General features: G+C 36.4%; 1 protein-coding gene across 1 annotated transcript in view; it reads left to right on the top strand.

Moving 5' to 3' along the window:
• Window positions 1–14,002, top strand: part of PACRG (parkin coregulated) — a 210,571-nt gene extending 196,569 nt beyond the window's left edge. Inside the window, exon 8 of the mRNA XM_062489173.1 lies at window positions 13,839–14,002. Coding sequence (XP_062345157.1) covers window positions 13,839–13,993 — 155 coding nt within the window. The 3' untranslated portion in view covers window positions 13,994–14,002. The remainder of the gene's footprint in view (window positions 1–13,838) is intronic.
• Window positions 14,003–14,263: the final 261 nt, after the last annotated feature.

Raw genomic sequence — 14,263 nt, 5'->3', positions numbered from 1 at the left:
TTGAAAATAAGCTAATTAATTACTGTAGTGGACAGAGAAAAACTATCTCTGTCTCTCATTTACTTTTCTGAAACTCATTGATTTACATGGTGAGGCATGACTATAGCTGGCAGCAGTGTTATATCCTTCATTTCTTAATACTTAGTATATGCTTGTTTCTTTAGTTAGGAAATTATATAAATAAACACACTTTGGTCCTGATTTTGCAATCACTTACACATTTTCATGACAGTTTCCTGAATCAGGCCTATATCTGCTTATGAAACCAAACCAGCATTTTATGTACCATGAGCTTTATCTTATTGAGAAAATTTGCATTAGTTTTGTTGAATTCCACTTTCCAAAATTTCTCATACTTGTACTTAAATATTTTCTTTATCTTCCTATATTTTCTCCTTTTTTTTTTCCATGTATTTTGGGGGTTGTTTATTTTATGGCAACATCTCACTTAGGCTTACAATATTATAGATGATTCTAACACCTCATTTATGCTTGTTCACTTGGCCTTATGGTCATAGAATTTTTTTCCTTGAATATTCAGAGGGATCTCATGTAAGTACAACACAGAAAGACCATCTTCATATAATTTATATAAATTGTGCAGTACAATAATATCTTTAACTGTTATTAAAATATAAATAAATAGACAAGGAATAGGCTCTGGATCATTTATTATATCTGTAAAAACATAAACAGCCATAAATAAATGAAGATAGATTCAGAATAACCATCTGTTAGGAAGTTAGCTGAAGTCAAAACAGTTAAAAATTGGCACTGTAGACTGTATTCATGTAAATATGAATTTAGACATTTAAATATCCAGCCTCATGTACAGATGTTCTGATTCACTGCAGCCTTCATTTGGGAACTGCTAAGGGCTCAGGATCGACCCACTCAGGTAGCTGCTGAAAATTGGATTCAGGTGCTAAACTTCATGTTTCTCTGAAATATTGGCACAAGTTCATAGTCTAACAATAGGTCTGTCTCGACAGCTGCTTCCTTGCCAAATCATAAGCACAGAGGTCACAAGAGCCTGTCTCCATGAGTAAGTAATTTGATAATTAGGTGAAATCTCCCTGATCATGAAAGATGCAGATTTGAAACCACATAGGCTGGGCTTGTTTCCTGCTTCCTTGGGAGGGTGCTTCATCACTAGTTTTTCAAACTGTCAAAATGAAGGCAGTCATTCCTGCCCTCACTCATGTTTTTTGCCTGTTTTCTTAAAAACACCAGGCTTAATGGGCCATAAGGTTATTCTGTTCTGTAAATCTTTCCCACCTGCCCCCTCAACTCACATAACTTTTAAATTCATTGTCCAAAATCACTCAAACTGAAAAAGGGGCAGAGTTTCTGGAAAAATAAGCATCTGGGCAGGAGGGAGGGATCCAAATTCATGTCCTGGTGAGAGAACTGTTGGTAGGGTATGCAAGAGGTACAAGATGTCAAAACATGCCTCAGCTCATACCCTCTGTTAGCTTATAGAACTCGTGGGAAACCAATTGTCATTGTAAAGAGGCGTAGTGCAGAATCAGCACACATCCATGGGAAACAGGAATCACTACAGTTTCCTGACACAACTTGCTTTTGAAGAAATGGCAATAGCTATCTACCATCAGGAAAGCTCCTGGGCTGTAGCTCCAGGCCGAATGCAAATATTTAAGTCTCAGAGAAAAACTCTTGTGCTCCCTGTTCCCCACTGGCTACCTCTGTGAGACTCACTGATCAGCCCTTCACTCACTTGAACACTGCTCTTGGGAATTCAACTCCTACTGTATGCTGAGAGTTAAATTTAATGCAGCCCTACCGAGTCTCCTGCAGGGCCCTCAGATACTAAGTGTTGCAATTCCTGACCTGGTCTGAATTTCTGTTCTGTCTGTAAAAGATTTATACCACAGTGTTTTCTTCTGCCCTGCGTCCCTAATTCTGCCTGTTTTCACAGTTGTCTTCTGTAGATGTGTGAAGTTAAGTCAGTCTGTTAGCTGAAAATTGTGGGTGGTACTATTGTTCCTCTCCTATAAAATCAAAGTCTTATCTTCTCATGCCATTTCCTCTACAGAACTAGAACCATAATCCCAGTTTAAGCCATTCTGAGCTGCTAGATAGAGATATATTGCAAGGGCGAGGATATGTAAATAAATTAATATTAGCCTGACTTCTGCAATGTCTTCTCAGGATTCAGTGACAGTGGTTATAATCGCTGCCAGACAGCTATCAGCAGTTTGAGGAACTGTTGAGACAGATGGCTGAGGCACTAGATCTGATAACAAGCATGCCTGAACTTACTGATTTTTCTGCATTTTTTGATATTAGGTAGAGAGGAAAGCTTATGCCTCTGTAAAATGAGAATATTACAAAAACAGCAAGAGATTTCTAGATTTCTGGATTACACTTTTTTTTTTATCCATACAATTAAAGGAAAGGATAATAGAAGAGGAGAGGTCTCAACCACTGGGAGGCTGTTGGTAACTGTCTTCTCATATATTGACAACAGCTTCAGTTCACCTTCTCCATCTTATAAAGTCAATTCTTTAGATGATACACATATTCCTGTAAGAGCCCTATGCTTGCGTTAATACAGTTGACATTCCGTTCTAATCATTTCCCAAGCAGACATGGCAGTGCATAAGTAGGTGAGATTTTTACTCTTAACTGTAAAGCAAAGATACTGGGTTCTAGCAAGAGATGTGCAGATAAGCCTTTCTACCCTTTCACCATGTTTCGCTGTAGAATTACAGCAGAAAGTCAACAGGCTCAGCTATAACATGTAAATTGGCATCCAGTGGGATATTTTAAGTTACACTGTGGAATAATTATGCTAAACCATAATGCATATATTTTTATAAGTTAGAACCTTTGTGAAGCATACTTTGGAAAATTAACTAGCCAAAGGAATGTCCTTGGCTTCCCTTCCTCCACTTTCAGCCTTTGTTTGTCTTCTACTTCTCCCATGTCCACATTCTTCTCCCTGGGACAAGAAATATCTATTTTACTTATCAGTCAAGCACCCAATAAACTTTGTCTGTGTTAGGACAAGTAATTTAGGAGGATCTTTCCAGATACCAGCATGCAGTGATGACATTTCTTGGTGACTCATGAATTTTCTTCACATGATTTTATTGAAGCTAATGTACGCTATTCTTTTCCCTTAAAATAACATCATTGTTTCCTTCAAAATCACCATTCTGCTCTAGCTGCTGTTGTCAAAAAATGCTCAGTGATATTCTTCTGATGCAGAATTTTCTCTTAATCTTGAGGTAGTGCTTCTGTGGGTACCAATTCAGCAGCACTGCAGTTGCAGAGTTGGGTCAGAGACCTGTAAACTCACTGCAGCCATTAGCATTAAACAACCTAGGAGATGAAGCAGCCATCTGTGGGCTGCTGGAGAGAAGCGATAAAGGAATTTTGTGAGATGTTACTTCTTCCTTTCCTCTGGAGGCTGACCCTATCCACTGAGCAATAAGCATTCCAGGAAAACTTCAAGAGAATATTAGTCTTGAAATATGTCCCACTTAGATATTAGTCACACTGACTTCCAGGTTATCTTTACAAGGTGTCCCAAATTTATCTAAAAACCCCCTTCATGACTTTCCTATATAGGAAGGGACATTTCATTGTTATTAATGTAAAGCTGATTACAATGTGTGCATGTACTCTCAGATCACCCAAGTGTGAGAAAGCATATATAAGTTGCCAGGGAAGAATTTTCTTGAGAGCTTTTTACTTTTGCTCTTCATTATAATACATGAAAATGCAAATTTCAAATATTCAAACACATTTTGCTCTGCTGTGCTATAGAACTGTTTTCTTGGCTGTTATAAAGCTCTAGGCCAGCCTGAGCTGACCAAGAGCATTCAGCCATATCACTTGCCTCTTCTCTTATCTTTTCCTTGCTGACCTGACATGCATGTGCATGTGCATGTGTGTGTGTGCGCGTGTGTATATGAACTGTTTTCCTTTGGAGGCTGAGCAGCTGTAAGCTTGTCAGGCACCAGGACTGGAAGGACTGTAAGATGAGTGAATGTTGAATAGAGAACTAAGATTGTGGTTACAAAACATAGCATGCTTTAGCAGTGTTAGAAGACAAAAATGGTCAAATTTTCTAGGATTGGCTGGAGAATGATAAGTGATAAAATTCTACTCTCCTGCTTTAAAGTGCTGGCATGGCAGCAAATCAGGATAGCAAACACTCAAATGACCACTGCAGAGGAGATGAAATTACTATAACTACTTCACTGCCATCAGCCTATAGACACATGATATGTGCAGCAGTTTCGGACAAGCAACTACAAATTCACCTGAGAAGCAAAGGTATTTTCTTTTGTTAAGCATGACTGTTCAGGTTCACTGCTTTTGTAATGAAGTGGAAGGATATTAAGAGAAGTGTTACAAAGTGAACCAGAAGTGCTGCATTGTTAGCTGTTGGAGGTTGTCTCTGTTATGACACCTGTATGATCAATGTTACCCAGGTTCCAATTCACAGTGCTCAGCATGTCATGTATTCTCTTTGCACACAAAAAAGCCATTTTTACTCCTATGTAGTAGCTCTAGAATAGATGTTTAAAGGCCTTTTTTTCAACACCCTTAAGGCATTATATGCTTCTGGATGATTACAATTCTTCAGGTGTAAGCAATGCAAGTAAGAGCAACCGTTTTTTCCTATATTCATACATGCCAACAGTAAAATGGTGTCATGAACATTGGAAATCAGAAAAATATATCCTTCATTCTTATTCCTATAGCTAGGACCTTTGATTGGTTTGTATTTTTATCAGAAAAAATGCTATCTGAGATGGGAAAAATAACCTTTCATTAATGATTTCTACTGAAATAGGTCCATTTTCTTACAACAATGAAGGAAAGGAATAAAGTGTAACAAAATAAATATATGGGATATATAAAATATTTTTCTTTTAAAATATTATAATATATGTCAATATTAATTTTACCTTTAAAAACTGCTAATAATTTCCCATTCCGTTGTTTTTATACACACTTATTTTATGCAATTACATAAAATTGCATAACTGTAACTGTTACTAACAGTTATATTTAGGCTTCATGAAAATGCTTGTGTTTTAATAACGCTGTGTTCCCTTTGTGAAAACATTAGGGGTACATTTTAATAAACTAAGCCTAGAGTCTGTGATATCTTTAGTGGCACAGTAAATAATGATTTTATATGAGATAGTAAAGAAAGTAATCTTATAAACATTGCATAAGTGGCAAAACAAAAGGTTTTGCTGTGTATTGCACAAGTGTGTCAGTCTACTAAATCATAGTAAGTGGTCTAAGTCAGGTTACTGACATTTAAATATCTTCTGTCACCTGGTACTGGTGTAACTTAGACAAGAAGAAGATTGAGTGTTTTCCAGTTAAGAGTCGCTAATGAAATAGTTCTTATTCACTTATCTTTTTTCACACTTAATTAAGATTCCTAAAGTTTAAAAAAAAAACCAGAAACAAAACCAAAAAACCAACCAACCAAAACCCAGTCTGAATGTGGTGTATTTGAAGTTTCTACATTACTTTCCAAAGGTTTCAACTTACCCAATTCAAAAACCATGAATCTGCAGAAATACCACACCTAGGGGACACAATTTCCTTTCTCTTTTTATCTGTTTTGCATTCCTGTAAGACTACACATTATAATACATTTTAGTTGTGTAAAAACTGGCTTTTTTCTGTTTGCTCTAAAAGCTGTTATGAATTCAAATATATGCTTTTCTTAATGTAAGATGAATAGCTGGTAACTAGTTTTTGGTAAGTATTTATTTTTATGTCCTTTATAAAAAGAAAGCAAATCCACATCATGAGAAGGCTATTTTTAAATCTATAATATGTATTAATTCAAGTGGAAAAGCAAAAGAAGAGTAATCAGATTACCCAATTCATTTACATATATATATATATATATACACACACACACACACACATATATATATATATATATATAAAATTAAAAGACAGACCAGGAGATATCCTGATCATTATAGTACTGATTCCTACGGACCAGTGTTCCTTTACGTCTGGCTTGAGGATAAAATAGCACATTCCAGTTTCAGTGCTAGTTGTCCTTTAAACTGCATAAATTCTTCCCTTGTCTTACATCAATGAAAGAGATTTTGGCAAATCCAAACAGTCATTCATAGCTTTCATCTCCTTGTCCTTTCTCAAATCACTGCTAAAACACCCTCTGTTGACTTCAGGCTCTTGCTTATTTAGCTTAATTAGGGAACAGTGAAACTAGAAAACTGGCAGCTTTACTCATACTCAGCAACCTGTAGGCTAAATATCTAACTGCTTGGTCCCATAATTTTGATGAGAATTTTTTAATGCATTGATCTACTTTTATGTGGTTTCATTCCACAAAACCACAGAACAGTTAGGCTTGGAAAGGAGAACACATAGTCCCTCCTGCCAAGGCAGGGTCACCCAGAGCAGGTGACCCAGGAACGTGTCCAGGTGGGTTTGGAATGTCTCCAGACAGGGAGACTCCATGGCTTCCTTTGGCAGCAACCCTCAACATAAAGAAGTTCTTCCTCATGCTGAGGTGAGACTTCCCCTGACATAAAGGGATTCACCCTTCTGTCACAAAGTTAGGAAAGCAGTCATTGAAGTAATTTAATTCTCCATGAAATTTTTGATGGACAAGCTAGACCAAAAAACTTCTTAAATGGTAATGATTTTAAATGGCAAAATTAGGCACAGCCAATTCCCATTAGTACATAGCAGATGTACAAACATAGCTGCAGTTATTAACACAAAGTAATGGATTACTGAGCTTTTTGCTTCTGAAGAAAAACATAGGGTTCCCCCTTAAAACCATTTTGGTTGCTTTAATAAAAAACTTCTATTGGTGGAAGGAGGATGGATTGCTAAGCATCTTGGGTTTAAGTATGTATGTAACTCAATGTCAAAAATTAGCTAGTTTAGGATTGTGTTTCATATTGAAATCAGTGATCTTTGAAGCACTTGAGGACTTTCAGGTTTGTCACTTTGAATTACATTAAAAAGTAAATTATGTTTATTCCACACATGCAAAGATTTGTTTTTTTCATGGTTTTAATTCCTTTTGCATTAATGATGCTATATTTGGATGAGAAATTAATGGGATGAACAAACATATTTCACATCAGTCCAGCAAAACTATGCAAATTTTGCACACACGAACATGATTTCCAACCAAAAAAATATTATTTACTTTGTACTAGCTTATATACATCTAAAACAACTGGCAGAACATTAGATTCACATAACTGGTGCAACTCTTTTTGCACATTAAGCATGATTTGTGACTAATATATTGTTTTGCAATAGCAAATGTCCCAAGGCCAACGAGATGTCAGCTGCCAAATTCCCCTGTTGAGCATACTATTTGTCTAAGATTATTTAACTCTACTTTGTTTGATATTGATCTGTAGCATGAACATAGGCAAACTTCAAAGTCTAAATTAATTGGAGAAGTTTAAGTACTTAAAAAGGAAAAAATATTCTCTTATTTTTTACCATATTGATATGCTTGCTAATAAATTTTATTACAAAACCTTTATTTATTTTTCATTCTTGTGCTTCTATTGGAAAAATCCAAACAAACAGGAAAAAAACCCAGAACTTGGGCTTAGAAAGGATTGCATCTGATATTGATAACATTTCCTGGAAATGGAAAAACTGTGGTAACAGCTGCTGTCTTGGCTCATTTTCAAGTTGGGCTTTTTGATTTGTTTGGTTCAGGTTTTTGTTGATTTGGTCTTTTTGTTTTTGTTTTTTTTGTTTGTTTGTTTGTTTTTTTGGTTTATTTATTTATTTATTTATTTATTTTTTTACTACAGCAATTTGCAAGTAGTTGCAGCTATCTCTAGTAAGCTTATGTCATTCATAAAACGTCATTTCCCTGTTTCCTGTCCAGTCAGAGCACTTCCTCTACTTGCTGACATGTTGACTTTCTGAATGGCATTTATAGTAACAGCTCTTTCATTTTACTATAAATGCTTATTTGTGAAATAACTAAAAGCTGGCTGCATATGGAAGATAACTATAGGAAGAATCTATATTTTATGCTAAAGCAAAATGCCTTAAATGAGAACTAAGAAAATCTTTTCTAAGATATGATGAGCTGAAATGACTCTATATTAGTATTCTTTTTAAATTCCAAGCATACATGCCTTCTTGGATTGAAATATTCTTCTGCAGTCTCTACAGTACTGTAGCATTGTAAAGTGATAAACACTCGACACTACTGATGAAAAATAGAAGGGAGAGCCAAGTAAAGCAAAAGACAAGAAACTCAAGTGTTGATACTGTCAAAAAACAGGTTCGTGCTTACTCAAAGATTTTGCCTTCTTAGTTTATATTAATATTTTTAGCCTTAATCTTTTAAAGTGCTTTGAAATATATGTGTTAATTTGAGTTTTTAAATTATGTTTCATGATTTAAAATCAGAGTGTTAATGAAATTTTATTAATTTTTCAGCCAAATTTTTGCGTCTTTCCTTGGAATAAGATTAAGCTTCCAAAAGCAGTGTTATATGTGTGGTGATCTGTTACTGTACCAAAAGTTTAGATTTATTTTGTATCAAAACAGATAGTAATTTGTATTTGACAAATTATTATGACATTTGTAACTCCAGAAAGCCCTTCATGAAACACATTTTTGTATTTAAGGAGTAGCTCTCTCCTCCATGACATTTGAAATGACTGGTGAAAAACTCTGCCAGCCCAAGGGGATGTCTGCACACTTTCCTATTCCGGGATTACTCTGTGCTGAGCAACTGCAGACATTGCACCCTGAGCAACCTGATTTTACTTTGGAAATAAAGCTTAGAGCAGACTTAGGACTTAGACTTACGACTTAGGACTTAGAGCAGAGCATTTGGGCCAAATTACTCCAGAGGTTCCTTCCAACATAAATTACTCTACGAGCTTTTCTTTTCAGCACTCTAGCTTTGGGACCAGCCTACTTGAGGCCAGCTCGTTCTTTGTGTGTACATAAACTAGACTTATCCTAAAGAGAATCTAAAACTGATGTTCACATTGCTCTGAGCCTTCACAAAGGATACATGGTGCTCTCTGTGTGGGTTAGTAACAACCAGAAGTCATAACCTCCTGGTGTCTCTTCCTTGCCCTGAGTGAAATTAACTGGAAATGTCCCACTGTTTCTTAGCAGACAGGAGGGGTTTAGACTCTTACCCTCTGACTTCTCACAGACTTTCAATTAAATGTACAGGGAGACTCAACTACCTCATCCTTCCTGGAGCTGACAATTTCAAAGCACAGTTTTGAGTCACAGTGATAGGAGTGGTGCAAAGGAGGCTTCCTCTTTCTCTCCACGCTGACTCATCAGGCCTTTCATTTTCCACTCCAGTCAGGAAGCCAACACATTCTATGACAATTAAAGTTATCCTAACAAGAAGACTTTGAAAGCTTAATTAAGCTCTAAACTGTACCTGAGCAGTGATCTTACATGATGTGAACCCTGAAATGGATGCATGTCAATCTGTAGCTGAAATTAGCTTCCATGTATTTCTTGGTATTGGTGACTACTCCTAGAAGGAAAGAAAGCCCTGACATTTTCCTCAAAATGTTTTAATGCTAGTTTGTACTGCTTAACTGCATTTTGTTATGTGACAGGCTCAATCACATTGCAGCTGGGATTTTTTTGTTTTGAAGTAACATTCAGGTTAGCATGTTGCATTCCTGTAGTCATTCTAATTGCTGAAAATGCGTGTTGGTTTGACTAGGGGGAACTGAGCCACTTAAGATGGATTTTTACCGTAGTTACATTTTACCATAAATAGTACTTTCATTGTCAACAATAAAAGTTGAGAATCATGGTTTGTGACTGATACGTTCCATGACTTAGAAGTCACTTTACCTTTCAGTATCTATTTTTCAGGACTCAAAAGGCATGATGCATATCTTTCCAAGTAATTTTATTGATCTGTGTGCCAAAAAAAAAAAAATGTTCCAAAATAAGCTGAAATACACAAGTGTGACTATGTACACCTAAAATCAGTAACAAAACACTTTCATCAGTAAAGAATAAAGGAATTACATTTGAGTTACAATTTGATTCCAAATGTCATCTAAACTGTGGACATGGGGCTGTTTTCACACTCACTTCAGAAATTTCTTTTAAGTGTTATTCCAATACTTTAACACTTGTGGAAAGTCTAATATCCCAAGATCTATCACATCCCTGCAACAACAGGTGTATGTAAACTCTGACCTTAACTTATGTAAAGTAGAACCTTTTGAACAATCTCCGCCAGGAGCAAGCTCTGGTATCTGTGAAATACTTGCAAGCAATATATTTAGGGGATTAAAAACTCCTCTTTGTGACATCTGGCCTGCCTTGAAGTAAAGTCTAATAAACTAAATGCCTTGGACACTTTTAGGTGCTAACAAATGACTAGAGTTAAAAACAGATCTGAGTGAGCTTTAAGGGTTGGTTTACCTTTCTTGTCCACTCCAGGATGTCAAAACTGCCATATCAGGCTTTTAATGCATAGAGAAAAACTTGCTTGTCCCATTTTAAAGCAATAATATTTTATATTTGTAGCACTACCCTATTGAAATTTTAAAAGGAGATGACATGGAATACAAATAACACCAGAATTTCTTTAATATCCCAAATCATGAAAAGAAGCATGTCTAGACTCAAATACAAACCACCTTTTATAGCAAAATTCAAATCCTCCTCTGTTCCCTGCCAAACACTGAGTTGAGTCCCTGAGGGCCTGAGCAGGGTTTCCTTGGCTACAGCAGCTGGCATTGGCAGGGCAGGGAGTGCCGCCCCTGGCCTTGGTGTGCCGGGTGATTTCACCAGCTAACACAGGTCTTGACAGGTGCAGAGTCTTTCACTTCACTTTAAGCACCATAAAACCTTTGGTGCGTGATCTGGGAGATGGCAAACTAGCTTTTTTATCCAGGAAGGGCTGGGATCAGGGATCCTGATTGTAATCCTCTAGATCTGTCAGTAATCCTTCAATGCATTTCTTCTAAACATAGAAACACCATTTGTTCTGAAATGAGTGCGTGCTGAATTTGCCAGACATTTCACTTTGAGGCAAAGATATGACAAATGTGCTTCCTAGCATTTTCATGTTGATTTATTCTTCCTCACAAAGGACAACTTCATAAGGAGTTTGAATCAGATCCATGTTCACACTTTACATATGCAACATTTTTGTGGCTGACAAAGCTGGCTTCTCAGGCAAACTAACTGGGAAATAAAGTCAAACCAGAGAAGGGCACGCTGAGACTGCTATACTTCCATGGCTATTTTTTTCCAACTAATTATCATTATTATTATGAGCAGATATTTACCCTTAGGTGCATTGGGTAGATCATTCTGACTCATCCATTCACTGGATGTTGTCCTCTTGGGTTAACGATTATCTTTTTTGTATGAAAGCTTTCCTAATTCCTGTAACTACATAGGATAGCCATTTTAGTACTTACCAGGTGACATTGATGCTGACATAACCTTTCCAGTATTGTTGGCTGTAGCTTGTGTCATGACACTAGTGTGAATTATGGCTGTCTTGAGGATACAAACCTTTGTATAACACAGATGGTCTGCAGGAAAAAAAAAAATTGCAATGACAGTCTGCACATCACATATTCAGTCTTCCCTTGCAGACTCTTTTCTTTATCATTGCTTCATGCTCTTAGGTACCTTTTAATCAAGCATCTAAGACATATTTTTTTTGTACAGACTATGTTCTCTAATAAAGATTGCAACATGCAATTCTAGAAAATACCTCTGCTACCAGCATTATCACGGCTTCTCATTGGCCTCCCCCAGACTTCCTTAGAAATGTATCACCATTACTTCCAGACAGCTGATTTTTTTTTACTATTTCTTTGAAAGAACGATGAAAGCTGTGTAAGCTCATTAGCAGAGCATGTGTGTAGGCTTAAAATTACAGATAATAGACATATGGTTGGAAAGTCAGTAATTCCTTTACATATTTGCCAAGACTTAGGTCAAGGTTCAGGGTTTCCTTTGCTGAAACTGGTGAAATCAGAAATACCTCCAGGTGTTCTGGGGAGGGCTTGCAGTGCACATGCAAGACAGGTGATGAGGCACAGTTATCTCAGTTGCCTTCTGCAACTTCTGTTGCCTTCTGTAAACTTCTGTTTACTATAAATTACACTCAATTGTGATATGCTTTTATTTTTTGCACTTTTTTTGTATAAGCCAATCATTTTTGTAATAGTTCCTGGAGTTTTCTATGCACTCTCATAATCTGTTATTTGTGACATTACAGTAAATTCATTGAAATAAATTTTGATGTCACAACCCTGGCTTTTCAAGTCAGTGAGATTCAGTTATGTATTGGAAAATATTTGTGTGCTTAAAAGTAAGCATCATTAAAAAAAATTACCTCCTTCCCACTCAAGAAGCACAGTCCTTTTATGTCACTTCTGTATTTGTATAACCGTTTCATAAAAAGTAAAGTGTAATATTTGCAAACAGTCAGATATTTTACAGAAAAATTCATCAAAAGGATTATTTTTACCCAGGTTCACAAGTTGTTTCTTCATGATGATGGTTCTTCAGTTTTTGCTGGTAACAAAGCCGCAAGCTTTAAATCCAGATCTTTGGGCTTAGATCTAGGAGAGGATGTGAGGATTGGTGCAGTTGCAAATCTATGTGGCATCAGCCTGGGGATCTGGAACCAACAGTGGGGGCAAAATCTACCCTTGCCTTTGTGTTTGCCCTGTTTCAAATGTGAAAGGCCAGCTCTGCCAGAGAAGTTGCATTGTCTTGATAAATGGGTCTTTCTCTGGCTGAGTGAGAGTGCCACTGATTGTTTGAGATGTTAACATGGGCACATTGTCAGCACTGCCCAGAGTGCGGGCACTGACTGCTTGCATGTGAACTACCCTACAGCAGTGTGACAGCTCCCCACTACACCAAACCTGATCTGAGTGCACTTTGGTCCTTCCAAATTACTTTTTATACATGTCCTGGACTATATCTTCAGATACTTTACAGAATATCGTTTTAAAACAAAAGGAAAAACGTTTTCTTTCTTTAAATCTCTCAGCAACTTTGTAGGTGAAGCTATTTCTTATTGCTCTTATTTTGTTGTCACAGTTGTTCACACTGATTTTTAAAGAATTATGGTCTGTATGTATGAGTGTGTGTCACCCTTGATAGTCCATGCTAGAGAAAGCAGAAGTAAATGTTACTGGGGACTGCAATTATTTGTTCTTTTGACATTGATTTAATTTTGTACACTTTTCAGAAAGGTAAAATTGAATGACCACCATGTTATACTCCAAAAATTTCTTTTAGCCAGGCTCCCTCTATCAGGACACACATAAGTGTGTGAATATGATGACTAATGTGGAGCAATCCCAAACTAATACCTATTTAAGATTTCAAACCAAAACAAGTCTAAATTAAGTTATTTTTTAAGAAAAGTGCTTATGCATCTGGCAGTAGAATTTTGTCTTAAATAAGCAATGTTAAAGATAAAGAAGTAATGGTTTTATAGGTGAACTGCGAAAGAGAGAATCCATATTCATCTTATAAAAGAATGTGTTTATTTTCATAAGGATTTTTGCCTAGATACTGAAGTAATGCATGCATAAATTTTGAAAGCATATGAAGCCAGAGCCTGAGCAAAGCCTTAAAGAGATACCAAACCTATCCTGTTTACAAATTCCGCTCTGTTTCATGTCACAGAACAAAGTTTCTAATAGAGGCACAGTAATTGACTGGCAATTGCAATTTTCTATGTTTCTATTTCAAAGTGTAAGACAAAATTCAATATAATTATTTTCTTTTTCTTTTCTTTTTTTTCCTTTTTTTTCTTTATTAACCAGTTAATTTAGGTGATGGGATAGAATACAGCCAGCAGAAGCGTGAAAATATTGGAGTTCTCATTCAAGAGACACTGGAACTCTTTGAACGCTACGGTGGAAAAAATGCTTATATAAACATTAACTACATGATCCCCACTTATGAGTCGTGCATGTAAACTGAATTATATTAAATGGGATGATTCCATCTGTGCTCTAAAAAAACTGTATCTGTCTCTGTATGGCATCTTGTTAGTCATGCTTTATCTTCTCTACAGCTGCTAAAATAGTGGCTTCTGGGGCATTGGAGTGTTAGCACTATTGTGAACAAGGCTTTCCAATACATAAATAGTGTCTGTTCCTCTGATTACAATGGTGTACTGTGCTTGTTTGTTCCCTGAAAGAATCACTCCTTTATAACAGAGCTGACTCGAACAGGAATCTGAGTT

Source organism: Cinclus cinclus, chromosome 3, assembly GCF_963662255.1.
Source record: "Cinclus cinclus chromosome 3, bCinCin1.1, whole genome shotgun sequence".
In the NCBI taxonomy this organism is placed as follows: domain Eukaryota; kingdom Metazoa; phylum Chordata; class Aves; order Passeriformes; family Cinclidae; genus Cinclus; species Cinclus cinclus.
The sequence above is the reverse complement of the archived record's forward strand: the minus strand, read 5'-3'. Positions and strand labels throughout refer to the sequence as shown.